The sequence below is a fragment of the Eretmochelys imbricata genome, chromosome 3 (assembly GCF_965152235.1).
Source record: "Eretmochelys imbricata isolate rEreImb1 chromosome 3, rEreImb1.hap1, whole genome shotgun sequence".
Classification (NCBI taxonomy): Eukaryota; Metazoa; Chordata; order Testudines; family Cheloniidae; genus Eretmochelys; species Eretmochelys imbricata.
The window spans coordinates 100,199,374-100,218,335 of NC_135574.1; the positions used below are offsets into that span (position 1 = coordinate 100,199,374).

The window sequence follows — 18,962 nt, forward strand, 5'->3', positions numbered from 1 at the left end:
TATTTTGATTATTTAAAGGTGAAAAAAATTGACCCGAACCTGTATGAGAATTTTAAAAACCACTATTTTGGAGATGAAACCCTGTACCGCCTAGATCTTTGCTCCATGTTGAAAAAAAAGCAACCCAATGGCTACTACCACTGTGAGTCCTCTATCACGGTCGGTAAGTACAATACTATTTTGTTTTATTTCTTAATTTTATGAATTTTGTTTGAAATTGAAGAGGTTGATAAGCTGTTAATGCTGGGAATGTATGTTTGGCAAATCTTGCAGAGACACGTTAGATGGGTCAAATCTGAATTAAATATTGTAACATTTTGGCAGTTAAGCTACTTACTGCTACAAATCAGAACTGTTGCTCCCAACCAATTATAGGTGCCTCAGCACTGGAGCTTCATACTTCTGTGTACTTTTGGCTTTCCCTCCCATTCCTGTCTTAAGGTTGGCAAGCCCTACAGGAATGAAAGTTCAGTTGATTTCCATGTTAGTTCTTTACATGGAGAGCTTGCAGGATGGTGGTTTTAACAGTGAGTTTGTCTGCTATGCTTTGGTGCCCACTTCTCATGATATTGTGTGCTCTCTAACCCATGTGGAACTTGGCTGCTCCAAATGTTCAGCTTTATTAAGAGCAGCCAGAAATAAACATGAGTTGGAAGCAGTGGGCATAGATTTAAAAAAAAACAACATTACAATAATGCCCAGAGCTCCAGTTAGGATCAGGACCTCATTATGTTAAACGCTGTAGAAATGTGTATGAAGAGACAGTTCTTGCCCCAAAGAATTTACAGACTAAGGAGACAAGTGACACTTGAAGGGTGCACAGAGAGAAACATGTACTTTTTTTTCATACATGTATTTGCTTTTTTTACCAATCATTAATTGGCTGATTTTGTATCAACATTATAGTAGTGGTGGTGCTTGAGGACATTTAAAGCAAGGGTAGTGGCCATATCAGATCAGTTCAGTTCAGTGTGTTATCTGAACTAGTACAGTTGATGTTTGTTTGATAACCTGGTACACCTGCCTGGAAAGGTTAGGGTCCATTAGGATAATTTCCATGTGCCAAAATTTGATAGGCAAGACTAACAACAACAACAGCCTCAAACTGTGTCATGCCCCAAAGTTCATGTTGAATGTTACTATAGCTCTTTTCTTTTATAATTTATAAATGTGAAAAATATTCCTTTCAAAACAGAACAAAAATGTACGCAATAATAATGAAAAGATCTTCTGCTTCTTTTGGCAAGATGGTAGAGAGCAGTGTTACAGCTCAAGAAGAAAATTGTTACTGTTATTGGAACAGACCATGACCTACATTAAGGTAGCAGGGGAACATCTGCTATTATTATATAGGATTCTTTAAAAAAAAAAAAAAAAAGAAAGGCACCAGGAATAAGAAACACTATGGAGAAAGACTCCAAAATTAAGACACTCATCACAGAAATGGAATTTTTTTTTGCTTCTCCTATATCTTGCAACATTTCCCCCTAACAAATTCCTAATCAAACAGTTTTTAAAGTAACATGAAACTAACTAGAAGCCACTCAAACAGGAAAAACCTCACATGGAGGCCCCTCTACTGTTCTGCATCCCACACCAAAGAATACTAGAGATATTTATGAAAATGTTCACCCTTAAAGAGTGAGAATTTCTATAGAAGGGAAGGACAATCCACGTAGTGATGTGAAAATCTTTAAAGGCTACTACTTCCATCACTAGTAACTGAATGGAAACATCCTTCCTTTGGAACCTCCTGTTCTGTAAACAGCTCTAAATTAAAACTTCCGCTTCTTCCTCAAATCTTTGAAACCTCACAGCAAATAATCTCTATTTTCTGGGATGTTTCTAAGCATGTCCCCGTATTATGCAAAAGTGAAGTGATGATATTCTAGGTATATTTGGTCCTGACTTAGTGCAGGGGGCTGAACTAGAAGTCATCTTGAGGTCTCTTCCACCTTATATTTCTATGATGAGCATAATTAAGGGAAATCGCTTCTGATTTAAGCATATCTTCATCTAATGTTATGCTTCCAGTCAAGGAGATTTTGGTAAAAGAGTCAGACTTTTTAAATGTCTTGTCAACTGACAGGACTGTATCAGAATTACTTATTTTACCTTTTTTTTTTAAATTCTCTGTCACACAGTAAAAATATTTAGCAGTTATTCTGTATAATTTACTATTCTTCTGGCTACCCTCAAAGATCTTGCTACTTGCATTCCCAACACTGTGCCAGAACTAAAACTGCAGCGTAGACCAAATGTGTACATGCACAGCTGCTGCTGCCTTCTCTGAGTCAGTAATTGTTTTGACCATCTTTATGCAAGTGCTGGTATTGGAATTCATTGTTGTCTGAAGGAATAAGCACACTGCTGAGCCATGAAGTCCAGAATTTTAATTCTGGCATTGTCAGTGACTTGCTGTGTTGTCTTGGACAAGTCACTTCACCTTTCTATTTCAATTTCTCCGTCTGTACAGTGAGGATAGTAATGCTTATTGATCTCACAGGTGAGTTGTGAGGATTTACTATTCAATGTCTCAATAGTGCTTTAAACATATAAGGCACTAAAATGCTAAGTACCTGTTGCCAGTGATACTACACAATTTTAGTTTGCACTTGAGTTCTCTCTATTCTCACAAAATATAGAAAAAAAATCACTTTTTTCCTATTATACTGGAGGATATTGCACATGGCAAATGAAACACAGTCTGGAGTAGCGAAAGAACAGATTGCGATAGTCATGGTTGAATTATTGGTGACAGCAATATGAAGAGAAACCAAAAATGCGTCAAAAGATTTACGTACGATATTTTATTTACATTTATACGTGCATGCATACATACATTATATATACACATGCATAATCCACCTACCTACTGAATGTGGGACAATCGATTATATATGATGTGGTATGAAGGCTTTAATTGGCATGAAATTTGGGATGGCTGTGTTATTTACAAGTGGCAGAGTATTCTAGAATATGTCTCTTGGGCTAAATAATTTGGATAATAAATATTTCCAAATGAAAGCTGTTCTGCAACAAGTATAAAGCTATTTTTGTTGCTCATATCTGGACTCTCTCCAATTTGTCCACATCCTTCCTGAAATGTGGCACCCAGAACTGGACAAAGTACTCCAGTTAAGGCCTAACTAGCACAGAGTAGAGTGTAAGAATTACTTCTCGTGTCTTGCTTACAACATTGCTGCTAATACATCCCAGAATGATGTTCGCTTTTTTTGCAACAGCCTTACACTGTTGACTCATATTTAACTTGTGGTCCACTATGACCACAAGCTAAATATTTATGAATATTTTAAAGAGAACATAACTACTGTAATTTAAAATAATAATTGAAAGTATAGAAATACTAAAGAAAATTGCTAAATGCCAAATTCAGTTACATTCAAAATTATATACCCAGCCATAGTGGCTTAGAAAGGAGAAAGTTAAAATCAATTTTTCCAACCCCCATTCTTTAAGCGGGAAGACTTACCTGGAAGTGTTACCCCGATTTGTGAATCCTCCAATACCCTCCTCAGCCAACATTGACCGCTCTAGGGGTTGTGCAGACCCCCTACAGAATGGGGGTTACTGGTACCTTGTGCTGTTACAAATCCACCCTAACCCTGGGATTCCTGTAGCCTGTTTTAGTCCATCAGCAAAATCCAGCATAAAGCAAAATTAGGCCCGAAATGTCCAGTTGAAACTGGCACAAACCTGGAAATATAAAGTTAAAGCTGAAGCTTCTTCCTGCCCCTGCCCCTGAAAGGGACTCAGACTGAATAATCTCCAAACATTACTTCTACTTTACTCCGTAAATAACAGGACACTTTCTCTTTAATGCGTCATCATTTGAGGCTATGAATAGTAATTAAAAAAGAAACATGGCAGTTTAGGTCTCAAACAAACAATGCCACACATTGTTCAAATGAAAGTGTCCCACTCATCACAAAAAGAAAAAGGAGTACTTGTGGCACCTTAGAGACTAACCAATTTATTTGAGCATAAGCTTTCGTGAGCTACAGCTCACTTCATCGGATGCATCACAAATATTACTGGAAGGTGTATGTGTATGGGGCACCAGGCAATAGCAGTTGCCAGTTCCTAAAAAATAGGTGAAAAATATTTATTGTGGATAAATTGATTAAATGTTTTGAATCTCTCTTTTTGACTAAGGTCCTACTGTTCAAATTAGCACTGAATTTGTAGTCTCTTTGCCAAATGCACATTGCACTAGGAGGCTTTATATCCAGAAAAAGCTTGACACTGTTTTCCTTCCGGTGGCCTTCCTTTATGTTATTTGTACGTCTACTAGAAAACTTGCATCGGAGAGGTTTGCATCACCTGTTCTTCGGTTAGCTGTTGCTCATTGAGACTTTCTGTATTTGGATGATGGATTTTGTAGTAGCAATTACATTCCGTTACTGATGAAGAGAGCATGCTACAGAGCTGGTTTCATGATGAAGCAAGATTTTCAGTCTGTTCATTTCTTCCTCTCCCTGCACTTCTGAAGTTTTCATTAAAGCTGGGCAAAATGTGCAAAGCAGAAATGTAATCCTTATATTGTACCCACGGGCTTGACTGGGAAGGGTGAAGATCCTTTCTTGGATGGAGTCAGAACAGGTAGCATGCTGAGCGTGATACTAAACTTGTATAAGCCATGTCCTAGACTACCTGTCGGTCTGAGAGCGGCTCTGAGTGCTGCTAAAACCAGCACCTTATTTATGTATTTGGATTTCAATACAACATAAAAGGATACTATCCTGGGCTGTAAGTCTCCTCTCTCATAATTAAAGAAATGATATGAAAAATCAGCAGAACAGCAGCACATTTCTCCTCCCACCCAAACATCAGTCAGCACACACATTACAAAAATCTCACATCCAACTTCAGCAAATGCCAGATGAAACAGATGGGCTTTACAACAGATTCATCCTCTTTTGGAACAAGTGTGCGAGCCATCAGGCTCTGAGTCAACTCCCTCTGTTTTATACTGAAGGGCATCTAACTCAAGTGCTGCTTCTCATCCCAGATATGGCAGCCTGACATGGCAAGAGAGGGGGGTCTCCCAGGTTTAATAGAGTTTAATAGGTCAAAACCATCATCTTAACTACACCCTGTGGACAATAGGCAGTCAGAGGAGGTCTGAGAGCATGAGAGTCATATGCTTATGGCAAGGTACTCTGATTGTCAGATTCTCCACTAGCTTCAGCTTCTGAGTGGATTTAGGATTTAGCCCCCTGTAGAATTTATTGCAAAAGTATACTATAGAGGTGAGAAAAATGTATTGTGTTGGCAAGCTCTGCATTTGTGAGGAAAGGCCATAACTGTGTGGTCAGAAACAGAAGGGGGAGGAAATAAACTACACTCTTGATCACTGCTGCTATTTAGCTGTCTAAAAGCAGCTGGGACTCTATCCAGAACCAAGTTGTAAACTTTGGTTACAAGTGATGGAGAATCTCCTTTCAGTCATGGGGATTGCAGAACATCTGCAAAATGTTCTGATGTCTTTACTTTGCCACCATTATCATCTCACTCTTTTCAGGACTGTGTCTCAGCCCACTGGTTCTCATCCCTGCACCAGTCTCACCCAGGCTCTGAGAAATACTTGTGATGGCCTTTTTTTGAGCTGGATGAGATAGATATATAAAGTTGGGGGCCATCAGCATACTGAAACCACTTCAGCCTACATCTCCACACTAACTCTCTTCACATTATACACACATTGATTTTGAGAAATGGCAGAGTAGATACTTATGGTACCATATATAAGACACCTGGGGCAGAAGATAATTTGCCAACAAAATCCTTTGGTGTCCCTCAGCAAAGAAGGAATGAAGCCACAGAAGAATAATCCCTCTATTCCTATCAGGAATCACAAACATCAACACCACCCTATGATCAATGGTACCAAAGGCAAAGGATAAATCTAACAGTATCAATATGGGCACCTGGTCCTTAGATCAGGTCATCAGATCATCACCCAATGAAATAAGAATAATGTGTGTGCCTGCCCCATGTTGAAATCCCAGTTTCCCAGGGACAAGAAGTCAGAGGCACCCAGAAAGGTCATCTTGCCACAACCTTTTCTTTAATATTAATCAAAAATAGAAGATTAGATACTGGTTGATAGTCAACAGATTGTGAACATCAAGAGATGGCTCTTTGAGCAGACGTCAAAACACATGTTTCTAGTCAGCACCTTGCCCTCCTCCACGGAGGCACTGACAAGCTCAAGCACAGGACCCAGTAATTCTCCACTGACTTTCACCAGCCAGGAGAAACAAGGACCCACGCTAGTTGTGGTATGTGGTACAAGCTGTGGAAAATAACACTGGTTGAAACCAAAGTAGAGAATACCTGACATTTGTTTCCTTCAGGTATTGCCTTGCTTCCATGGCTACGCTCAGTTCAATCTAAATCTGATAGAGTTAATCCACAATATAACAAAAAATTTCCTCATACTGGAAAGGACTAACATCAGCAACCAAGTTGTCAAGGTTCCTTCCCCACTCTGAACGCTAGGGTACAGATGTGGGGACCTGCATGAAAAACCTCCTAAGCGTCTCTTTACCAGCTTAGGTCAAAACTTCCCCAGGGTACAAAATATTCCACCCTTTGTCCTTGGATTGGCCACTACCACCACCAAACAAATACTGGTTACTGGGGAAGAGCTGTTTGGACATGTCCTTCCCCCCAAAATACTTCCCAAAACCTTGCACCCCACTTTCTGGACAAGCTTTGGTAAAAAGCCTCACCAATTTGCCTAGGTGACTACAGACCCAAACCCTTGGATCTGAGAACAATGAAAAAGCATTCAGTTTTCTTACAAGAAGACTTTTAATAGAAATAGAAGTAATTAGAAATAAAGAAATCCCCCCTGTAAAATCAGGATGGTAGATACCTTACAGGGTAATTAGATTCAAAACATAGAGGACCCCTCTAGGCCAAACCTTAAGTTACAAAAAAGATACACAGACAGAAATAGTTATTCTATTCAGCACAATTCTTTTCTCAGCCATTTAAAGAAATCATAATCTAACACATACCTAGCTAGATTACTTACTAAAAGTTCTAAGACTCCATTCCTGGTCTATCCCCGACAAAGACTATAGACAGACATACAGACCCTTTGTTTCTCTCCCTCCTCCCAGCTTTTGAAAGTATCTTGTCTCCTCATTTGTCATTTTGGTCAGGTGCCAGCAAGGTTACCTTTAGCTTCTTAACCCTTTACAGGTGAGAGGAGCTTTCCCCTGGCCAGGAGGGATTTCAAAGGTGTTTACCCTTCCCTTTATATTTATGACACAAGTGAACACAGTTTTGATTAAACAGGCTCTTCACCACCCACAGGTGAGATGGTTTGGCTTCTTTTCCTCAGCCTTCATTATCCCAAAACACTTACTTTAAAGAATTCTTCTCCTCCACCCATCATCCTTTAATGTCCAAGCTCCCTGAGTGTGCTTTCTACTCCTGCTGGCTTGCTTTCTTCATTGGTCATTCCTTGATCATTTATAATCTGATTTCCACCCTCTCCACTATAACGAGACTAGTCTTGTGAAGGTTAATAATTCCTTCAATCCGGACAACTAAAGGAGCTCCTTTTCATCCCCACCCTGCTTGACATGTCTGCCATATCCAATACCATAAATCACACCATCTCCTGCATTACCTACCCTAGACTGCATGCCCTTGGGAAAGGTAGCTGTATCTTTAATCTTTGTGTAAAAGCTTAATGCACATCTATGCACTGTCTATAAATATGAAATAATATTAAAATAGTAGAGATATTGGTTATGGATACAAAATTCCCTGGGTCAAGCCCCAGTAGGGAGTATTTCTCCACACTTGTATTCAGTGGTTCACATTCCCCTGTGGTGAATTTGTCCTCAGCTGCTGGAATGATATACCTACACTGTGCTGAAAAACTCTGTGCTCTACTACACAAGAACCATCTGCAATACAAGAACTACGTGCTAACATCTAGTGTCTTCATTAAGCCAGTACACTGGAAATAAGGCATGAATTTTGAATGGTGAGAGTACTTAACCATTGGAACAACTTACCAAGGGTCATGGTGGATTCTTCATCACTGACAATTTTAAAATTAAGACTGGATGTTTTTCTAAAACATCTGCTCTAGGAATTATTTTGAGGAAGTTGTATAGTCTGTGTTATACAGAAAGTCAAACTAGATTATCACTGTGGTCCCTTCTGGCTTTAGACTCTATGAAGCTATGAAATTAAGCAGACAGCTGGATTTTTGACAACACATGTACTAAAAAATAATATTTATTGATGTTCAATAGCTATTTTCAATCCTAAATAGCTTTCTGCTTTTAAACTTTTTTCTTTTTATACTCTAAAACAGGGGTTCTCAACCTTTTTCTTTCTGAGCCCCCCCCCCCCCCAACACACTATAAAAACTCCACTGCCCACCTATGCCACAGGAGCTGGTTTTCTGCATATAAAAGCCAGGGCCAGCATTAGGGAGTAGCAAGCAGGGCATTTGCCCCGGGCCCCATACTATGGGGTCCCCAGCAAAACTACATTGCTCAGGCTTCAGCTTCAGTCCCAAGTGGTGGGACTTAGGGCCCCCGTCTTCAGTCCCATGCAGTGGGGCTTTGGCTTTCTGCCCTGGGCCCCAGCAAGTCCAACACTGGCCCTACTTGGCAGCCCTCCTGAAACCTTTTCATGTCCCTCCAGGGGGGCCCTGCACCCCTGGTTGAGAACCACTGCTCTAAAAGGCTTTCATTTTCAAAGACCTAACATTGCTAAGTTTTATTTATTAAAATTAAATATTCATTATTCTTGGCCATTTCAAGCTAAGTAAAATGTGAAAATAAAACAAACCATAGAAGTGGTGAAGAGTAAATTAGGTTTTTAATATTTTTATTTTTAATGATTACTGGAAATATTAATAAAATCAATACTTTTTTATTTTTGGAAGTGTGCCTTTGAAGATACCTTTTTTACTAATGTATCCAAGTTAATATAAGTTCTTAGAACTTATAAGTCATCCTAGAATAATTCCCCTACAATGTCATACCACTCAGATATTCCTCTGAGAAATGTTTTTCAGTAGTTCAAAGGGCAGTGAGAGAAAGGAAAGATGTACTGGTTTTCTGCTGAAATGTCAGAATTTTTTTTTCAAGTGTTAGTTTCTATAAGCTCTTGAGAGTTGCATGATTACACAGAGATGCTGCTTTGCTGACTGTCTAATCCCTGTGAGGTATTCTAAAATAAGACAGCTGCACAGGTCAGTACTTCAGAAATAATATGAACGCTGCATCAAAATCCAGTTGTTAAAAGTGCTTTGCTGTGGCTTATATATTATCTCTAGGCAACAATATCCAACAATCAATAGGAGCAGGAGACAATTTCCAGAGTTTTCCTTTTCTTAGACTTCAGTGAATGGAAAAATATATTTTTGGAATAGTATAGAACCCCTAAGATTTATAAAAAAAAAACCACCCTTTCTTTTCAGGGGAGACAGAAGTCTTGTGTGTTGCTCAGTGGTGAAACTATATTTTAAAACAGAGAGCTGTTATGTGCTAATATGGCATTGTTATGTCTCACCAGAAAGTAGCTGTGCAGCACAATGGAAACAAATGTACATAACAGCACATTGCAAAGAAAGATTGTGTGGAATATTGTTGAACAAACAGGGTCCTATCCAGTGATGAGCTGCCAAAATCTCAACAACGGGTTCCCTCCTCACCCCATGAGGGGGTCGTTGCCCACCCCGCCCCTCGGGACTCCTGCCCCATCCTACCCCCCCACATTCCTTGACACCCTCCCGGACCCCTGCCCCATCCACCCCCCTCTCCTGTCCCCTGACTGTCCCCAGAACCGGGCAGGAGGGGTCTCGTGGGCCACCGTAGTGGGTGCCCACCCCCCCCCCCCCCCAAGAGCCAGAGGCACCTGCCAGGGGGCGAGGTGGGGAGTCCCGGTGGTGCTTACCTGGGGCAGCTCCCAGGAAGCATCCGGCAGGTCCCTCTGGCTCCTAGGGGCGGGGGAGCGTAGCTAGGGGGGAGCAGGGGGAGCGGCCGCCCCCCCACTGATCACATTAAAAGTGGCGCCTTAGGCGCCAACTCCCTGGGTGCTCCAGGGCTGTAGCACCCATGGGAAAAATTGGTGGGTGCAGAGCACCCATCGGCAGCTCCCCGCCCCGCGCCCAGCCCCAGCTCACCTCCGCTCCACCACCTCCCCTGAACGTACCACCCCGCTCTGCTTCTCCGCACCCCCCCACCCCCCGCCGGCTTCCCGCGAATCAGCTGTTTGGCAGGAAGCTGGGGAGGGCTGAGAAGCAGGCTTCCCACTCAGATCGAGGGTGGCGGAGGTGAGCTGGGGCGGGGAGCGGTTCCCCTGTGCGTTCCCCCCCCCCCCCGGGTTACCTGCTGCGGCGTGGACGGCCCTCCTCGCGCCCACCCCCCGCCCAAGCTCACCTCCGCCTCCCTGGGCCTGAGCAGGAAGCCGCTGCTTGCTTCTCAGCCTGCCCTGGCTTCCCACGTGAACAGCTGATTTGCGGGAAGCCGGGGTGGGGGGTGGAGAAGCAGAGCGGGGCGGCGCATTCAGGGGAGGAGGCGCGGAGGCGAGCTGGGGGTGGGGGAGCTGCCGGTGGGTGCTCTGCACCCACCAAATTTTCCCCTTGGGTGCTCCAGGGCTGGAGCACCCTTGGAGGAAGCCCTTTTAGAACCGGTTGTCCCTCGCGGAACAACCGGTTCTAAAAGGGCTTCTAAATTTAACAACCGGCTCTAGCGAACTGTTGCGAACCGGCTCCAGTTCACCACTGGTCCTATCCAAGTCATTTATTACATTCGTATAGGAGTTGCCCTGCTCCTTGTTTATTGATTTACATTTGTTCAGTATTCATAGATTTTTTTAAGATCACCAGGGATCATTATTATGCAGTCTGACCTCCTGTATATCAGAGCACAGACCATAGAACCTCACCTCATAATTTCTGCATCAACCCCATAACTTCTGGTTTAGCATTAGGATTTCATGTCTTTGCAGATGAAATCACACATGTACCCCTCTTTACAAGAGAGTTGCAGAAACATGAAATTTGTGAACTATCAACAGTAAGCGGAATTATGAGTTATGCAGAATATGAAGGTTGTCAGTGAGCGTGCAACATATATTTTATAAACTTGACACTAAAGATAGACAGGCCAAAAATTTCAAACCTGGGTGCCTAAAGTTAGGCTTCTAAATCCATATAAAATATGCAAGTATGTAGCTTGAGAAGCCATAGATCCCATTTAAGTCAAGTGACTTTTGGCCTAAGTACTAAGTACTGAAAAATCTGTGCCACAGTTTCTTGTTTTCCTAAATAGTAGATACCCAGAATTTTATTATATGTCTCCTTCAACTCTCTCTGTAGCCTGCTGAGTACAACAAGAGTACTATTGCTGGTTCAAGACTGCATAAAAACTCTTTTTACTTTGAAACTACTTAAACGAGCAGTGTAAATGACATAATTGCATTCAGTTATATTTTCACTATTTCTCCACAGAGTAAATTGCATAAAATTCTTTGTTTAAATTGTCTTGACTCAGCAACCTCAGGCATCGGAGCTCTCTTGTTCTACTAGGTTATACAGCACACTAAACTTTTCCAACGTACCAACTCCTCCTCCTTGGCTTGTCATATTTTAAACACAAACAACTTTGACTTGCATATTAAAAATTCTATGAAAACTTTACATCACTTTAATTAGGACTGCTAGAACCCCCATGAGAGACAAAAAGTGTATTTATATAATGTACATGTTAAGCAACATGAGTTTGAATTTAATGCATTAAGATAGCTAGTTGTATTGAATCAATACTGCCATATTTTTCAAGTTAGAATCCCTCATCTCTTTTTTGTGTGTGTGTGGGAGGGGTGGGAGGAATAAATAAATATCCCTCCCAAAAGTAGTTAATTAAGTTAATTAAACAAACTAACATTAAAAAGCAGACAAACGTTACGTGAACCATCAAGACCCTGCCTGTACAAACACACAAAAGCAAACACCCTTTTATTTTATTTTAGACTGCATGTGTGGTTACATGTCCCTCTATTCCCTTCTTTTAGAAGCATGCAAAATAGTTACTTCTTTTTTGCTGGTGCATTCAGTTTGCTCTATATTGTAATCGTCTTTTGTGGTTTATTGCCCAAGCTTCTTAGATGCTAATCTCCAGATACCTCAATTTCAGCCTATAACCTGGATTAATTATTATCTCAAACAATCATTTGCATCATTCCACTGTTTTGTTTTAGGATCTTTTATGCAGACTTTTATGACAGAGCTTCTCATGCTTATTTTCTCTTCTAAAATGCATATAAACATTGGGTAAATCCTGCTTCAGAATTCATAATCTCAGCCAGAATTGTTGTGGATGCACTTCACTAAAGATGTATAGTCTCAGCTTTCCTAAATTATGGAGACAATGGTCCCAAATTCAGCTTCAAATACTATGGTAATCAGTATCTTCTAAATACATATAGTAAATATACACTGAAAGTAATTTCCACAATTAAAAAAAAAAAAGAGGCGTCCTTGTGGCACCTTAGAGACTAACAAATTTATTTGGGCATAAGCTTTCGTGGGCTATAACCCACTTCATCGGATTCACGGAGTGGAAAATAAGGGAGCAGGTATAAATACATGAAAGGATGGGAGTTGCCTTACCAAGTGTGAGGTCAGTCTAACGAGACACTTCACTAAACAGCAGGATACCAAGAGAGGAAAAATAACTTTTGAAGTGGTAACGAGAGTGGCCCATTTCAGACAGGTGACAAGAAGGTGTGAGTAACAGTAGGAGGAAATTAGCTTTAGGTTTTGTAATGACCCAGCCACTCCCAGTCTTTATTCAGGCCTAATCTGATGGTGTCCAGTTTGCAAATTAATTCCAGTTCTGCAGTTTCACACTGGAGTCTGTTTCTGAAGTTTTTTTGTTGAAGAATTGCCACTTTTAGGTGTGTTATTGAGTGACCAGAAAGACTGAAGTGTTCTCCTACTGGTTTTTTAATTTTCCCAATACTAATTTTCCCCTACTGTTACTCACACCTTCTTGTCAACTATCTGAAGTGGGCCACTTTCATTATCAATTCAAAAGTTATTTTTCCTCCTTTGGTATCCTGCTGTTAAGTGAATTGTCTTGTTAGACTAATCTCACATCTGGTAAGGCAACTCCCATCCTTTAATGTATTTATACCAGCTCCTGTATTTTCCACTCCATGCATCTGATAAAGTAGGTTCTAGCCCACGAAAGCTTATGCCCAAATAAATGTATTAGTTTCTAGGGTGCCACAAGGACTCCTCGTTTTTGCTGATACAGACTAACACGGCTACCACTCTGAAACCTTCCACAATTTAAATTCAATAACATACAGATACACACACATCCCAATAGCTTGTTTATGGATTTTTTAACTACTGCCAAAGGCTGTGTGAGCATGATCAATCTAAATTCTTACTCCTGGACTGTATTATGCTGTCTTTTAAGGCAATATTGTTTATATTACAAAGTTTTAGCTATGGAACACAATAATTTCCAACCAAAAAAAAAAAACCATAGAGAACAAGTACAATAAACTAAGAAACCATTAAAGCTTCTCAGGGGCGGGGTGTGTGTGTGAAGAAATGGGCAGGGGAGTGACTGGATTTCAACCTATTTAATCTTAAACTATCCAAATCATCATTAATTTATTTTCTCCATTCCTTTGTCTCTTCTGCCTTCCTCAACTTTGGGATGCAGATGAAACCGGGTCAGAAGTGGTGGGGTTGTTAAAATGGAATTTTACTTGGTGCAGCCCAGGAGACAATAATGTGACTTTGGGAGAACATCAGATAGTGTAGTGACAGTGAAGGCAATAGCTGGTTGCCTCACTGCCGGCAAATGAAATATTTTTGAGGGGAAAAAGATCAAAGCCCTGTGCCTTATCAGATCCCTGATCAGTGCCACACCTTGAGCATTTTACCATTTGAGAAGTTATTTTTTTAAATATAATAATGAACTAAGGTGGTGCTGGTGCTTATGAATTCTTCTATGTATTTTGGGAGCGGCTTTCACTTGTTGTTTCATCTTTATCTGCCTGCTTGTAATTTAACTATTTTTTTATAATGGAAAATGAAGGGAGCTGGGGAGGGGCTGCTTTATGCCACATATACCAATTTTTTCAAAGAGAAATTTGGTAACTACTTTTAATAGGTGGACTTTGTGAACCTGCAGCAGGCAGCCATAACAGGTCATTCTATCAATAATTAACAGTTTTCTTTCTAGGCCTTAAGAGCTATCATGCTGAATCTTTTAAGAGCTCAGGTTCCCAGTCTTGGATCCACACTCTTTGTGCCAAGAAAATAGGATACAATGGGGGCTTGATTTAGCTCTGGGTTATGCCAGCTGCGACAGCTGGAAAGGCCACCTGGGGGAGGAGTTGCAATGGCAAACACTGCTCTACTGTATTAAGAGAGCTCTATCTATACATGTAAATAGTTACTACATAAGGTGCCATAAGGCTTTGTAGGCACAAAGCTTGTTGTGCTACACTGCAAATGGCTTCCTTCATGCAACTCTTTACATTGGAACTCTTAACATGCCAAGGGCCTGTCAATGATCAGTGCAGCCTCAAAAGTGGGCAGTGCTACCCACGAAGGAGGGGCAGGGTACATCAGAAATGCACTGAATCCATGCATTCTTGGGCAGTCTTGAATGGTGGGGTTTCTGTGGAACCTTGAAACAAATGTTAAAGATTTAAATGTTAAAGAGCTGGTCAAAAAAATTTTTGTTGGAATTATTTTCCAGCGAAAAATGTGCTTTTCACAGAACCAACATTTACCACAAGAAAATTTCAGTTTTGCTGAATCAATGTTGATTTTCTGCCTGCCATGAAAACACTTGGCAATTTCACTTTCTGCCAGTGAAACTGACAAAAAGCTTTCTAGGAGGATTAGCTCAGGGGACAGAAAAGCAGAGCCCTGGGCTCTCTTTGTCCCCCTGCCTTCCCTCTAGGAGGGACAGAGAAGCAAAGAGCCCAGGGATCCAGGCTCTTTACCTCTCCAGCAGCTAGGCTGGAAGGCTCTTGTCAATTTCCGTTTTGGTTCTTTCAGAATATAATTTTTCTTTGAATCCCTCTCTGAGAAAAATTTCGTCCTGAATCAGGACTAAATTTTTCTTCCTCTCCTCCCCTCCCCCCATACAACATTTTTCACAGAAAGGGATTCCTTTTTTTTGGTCCAGCTCTACAGATGGCACCCTCCCCAGACTTTCTGCTGCAGGGGGCCTTTACACAGTTTATGCCTGCTTTTGCCAATGTAGGCGTTTAGCTGACAACAGCCTCAAATGTCTTTTTTCATATGTAATAGTATATGTAAATCCTCATTAAAATGTTATTTTCCCTAGAAAGGCTAAGAAGTTGTCTCAATACACAGAAATATTTGTCTATTAAATAGTCAAGTTTTTGACCTTCATCTGTTGTGTTTATTTTTCCAGTTACCTCATTTTGTACTGATAAATGATCTCAGGTAGCATCTTCACAGGAGGAGGTATATTAATATACAAATGAAAAGTTCACCCTGGGCATCCATGAGTGGACTAAAAGCACAGATCTTTGTTTAGAGTTTAGTATAGAACAATAAATTAAAAATAAGAACAGATACAAAAAAGATTACAAATAATCAGTTTGACCATAACCAGCAGTTCTCTCCAGAGCAATATTTATTGTAATTAACAAACAAAACAAAACCCTCTTTCCCTTCTCTAGTGGGAAACATAGTCCCAATTTAGAGGTTTAAACATAAATCTGATATAGATAAATATCATCCATATTTTTTCTTCCTTTAATATCCTGGTTACCAGGACTACATATTGTAAATAATACACATTTTTTCAATAAATTGAGACAGGAAAGTAACCGTCATTTTCATTTAGCAGCATTCTGTATCCTCTCCTTGCTCTGAAAGCATTTCAGAAATCACACTTCTTCATTTTCTGGCCTGTATAAATATCATTGTGTCCTTGAGGGGACAGGGGAGGGGGAAAGACGAGTGGGTAGAGAGATAAGTAGAAATGTCCAGTCTATTTGACTTTGATGTCTGTTTGGTACAAAGCAAGTGCACTGAGACATAGGCTTTTCAGTTCAATTTTTTGAAGCAAAAATGTTGACTTTTAATTAGGTTTACAGTGTAATTAGAAAAGCCGTTGATACTTAAATTAAATTCCAATTTGCACTTCCCTCACACTACTAATTCGCAAATATAAAGTTCACAAACAAGTATGCTTCTAAAAGAAACTAGATATGAGGAAGTTTTGCGGGAGAGGTGCTAGGCTATGATAACGGTGTAGTTTTTTTTTAGAAATCCTGCTAGTCAGTTATTTAGAGTTGTCAGATTGCCTTGTTCACAGTTCTCGTGCATGTCTAGAACCCTCAAATATGAATTCTCAATTTTGTCCACTTTATAGTGGATAACATGGTTTTTACAAGGAGTTGTAATGGAAAATTTTAAGGTACCAGTTTTGCTTTACTTTTCATATTTTACTTCTAGCTTCCTCCAGATATAGGTACCATTTCTATTAATTACAGTCTGTGCTTCTTGACAATGATCTCCTACAAAAGAACTCTTTCCCCTAAAATTATTTGAAAATGTATTTCTTTTTAATTTATAGGTACCTAATGTTAATGATCTGGGCTGTCAAACAGGTTTTACACTTAGATTTATGTTACTTCAATTTACCTTTAAAATTCCTGTGACAAATAGAAAGGCCAATGGAACTGGAAAGTAGCAAAACCAGTGGAAATCTGTTTTAATGGGCATTGAAGTAGGAGGTTAATAGTCTAGAGCAGGGGTTCTCAAACTTCATTGCACTGCGACCCACTTCCGACAACAAAAATTACTACACGACCCCAGGAGGGGGACTTAAGCCTGAGATCTCCCAAGCACCGCTGTCCTGGGTGGGAGGAGGGGAGGGAGCAAAGCCAAAGCCCAAGGGCTTCAGCCCCAGGCGGGGGTGGAGGGGGGGGGCTGTAACCTGCCACCTACCACACAGGGCTGAAGCCCTCAGCCCCAGTTGGTGGGGCTTGGGCTTTGGCCCCAGGCCAGAGCAAGTCTAACGCCATGCCTGGCGACTCCATTAAAATGGAGTCACGACTCACTTTGGGGTCCTGACCCACAGTTTGAGAACCGCTGGTCTAGAGTAAAGGCATAGCTGGGGGTCTAGAGAAAGCTTCTGATGAAATTTGGGCAGGCTAGTGCTTGTGTTCTTTGTTTTCAGCTGCAAAGGGCATGACTAAAGAAAATGTCTCTCCATGATTACAGTGGTTGAAAAGAGTCAGCTCCCATGTGTGATAGAAGGAGGAATCAACTGGAGCCACTGATTTCTGATAGACATTATGGATAAATCAAATAGGATTTCACCCTAGTCCCACTAAGTCAATGTGACATCTCATATATGTAAGACAAACAAGATTTGGCACTATGTCTGAGACAATTGGAAAAAAAAATCCCTGTGAATAATTCTAGCACTTATCAGGCTACTGCACTTGAGCATTATACAGTGGCTGAAAGCGAGCCTGGGGCAAAGGCACTTGATATTTTATTTATTGTGTGAATCATGGTAAACTTTAACAGGCTTTTAAAGATGCAGTATTTTTCTTTTAGAAATAATATTTACAAATTTAGTGCTTTTGTGATAGTATTGTAATAAATCAGGCAATCAAAACCAAACAGAAGTTATTGGGCAGACTATATTTGTATTTCTGATATTTCTTGGATTGCATATTCTCAAAACAATGGGCTTTGCTGCAGTTAAAAATAAAAGCTAGCCGGCATTTCTGGTTCTCTCTTATTTTACATGAAGAAGAGTTCTCTCCGATTTGGTCTCAGGAAACCTTACACAGAGTAGCCAAGGAAATAAATCTGAAACTGCCTACCCTGTTCTTTTGATAGGCTAATCTGGCCCATCTCTTAGTGGCAGTGAATCTGATAGATACACAATGAGACAGCTGTGGCGATATAATACTTCTTTGTTAAAATTAAACAATCCATTGGCCAACTTCCAGTCCTTCGGAAGTGTGTTTAACATATATTGGTAGACCCTATGTTAATGGGGGCAGGTGTAAGTGATAAATTCAAATGATTCACTATGTTGGGCTCTGTGCTACAAAGATATATTAATAATTTATTGTGCTTGCTTGTGAGAATTTCATTTCAAAATTTAAACCTGGTTTTAATTAAAAATAGAAAGAAAAGGACTTGATAACGGAAGGTAAGAAAAAGCTTTTTTCTTGCAGCAAAGAAATAATTGCTAGACCAAGCTGTTAAAATATGCTAAAATATATGTGGGTTAAACCCTGAAATAGTTTCCATTGCCACACATTATTCTTAATTAATCTATTTTGTTACAAAGTATCAGGATAAAGCTGCTTCTGAAATATGTTTGATTTAGCTAATGTACTTACAGAAGATTTTTCACTTTAACAGCTTTGCTGCATTCTGTGCCTACAGAAAATTACTCTCAAAATATCAGTTTCCACTGGTGTAACTACTGTAGTTCAGTTGCTTTCAATTACCTTTGTGCAGCTCAGATAAAATAGAGGTCTACACAAAGAAGATAATGCCCGTCAAATTAAAAAGGAAAGAACCCTGAGGATCAACGGTATTGTTTTTTGCTTGGGAATCAAAACTGAGAAGTGATGACATTTTCAAACAGAGCTATTAAGTATCTGAGCCCAGCATTGTACACATTTGGACAAAACTGCCATTGGGCCTGCATAATTAGGTATAATAAGGTAGATACTGAATAACGATAATTGCTTCTAGATGTGTAAAAGTGAGGAAGGATGATCTTGTGGTTAATACATGAGTTTGGGATTGAGGAGTTCTGGGTTCAAATCCTTGTTCTGTTACAGACTTTCTTGGACAAATCCTCTATTGCTGTGCTTCACTTGCACAATAATGCCTTACCTCACAAGGA

At 40.3% G+C, this 18,962-nt stretch overlaps 1 protein-coding gene across 6 annotated transcripts in view; it reads left to right on the forward strand.

Annotated features, from left to right (window-relative positions):
- AKAP7 (A-kinase anchoring protein 7) overlaps positions 1–18,962 on the forward strand; it is a 138,451-nt gene that overhangs the window by 78,950 nt on the left and 40,539 nt on the right. For all 6 annotated transcript variants that reach the window (XR_013345633.1, XM_077813045.1, XM_077813044.1 and 3 more), the window contains exon 7: positions 19–163. Coding sequence is in view for 5 of the 6 variants with exons in the window: in XM_077813045.1 (XP_077669171.1) it covers positions 19–163 (145 nt within the window). In the remaining variant the exon portion in view is untranslated. The remainder of the gene's footprint in view (positions 1–18; positions 164–18,962) is intronic.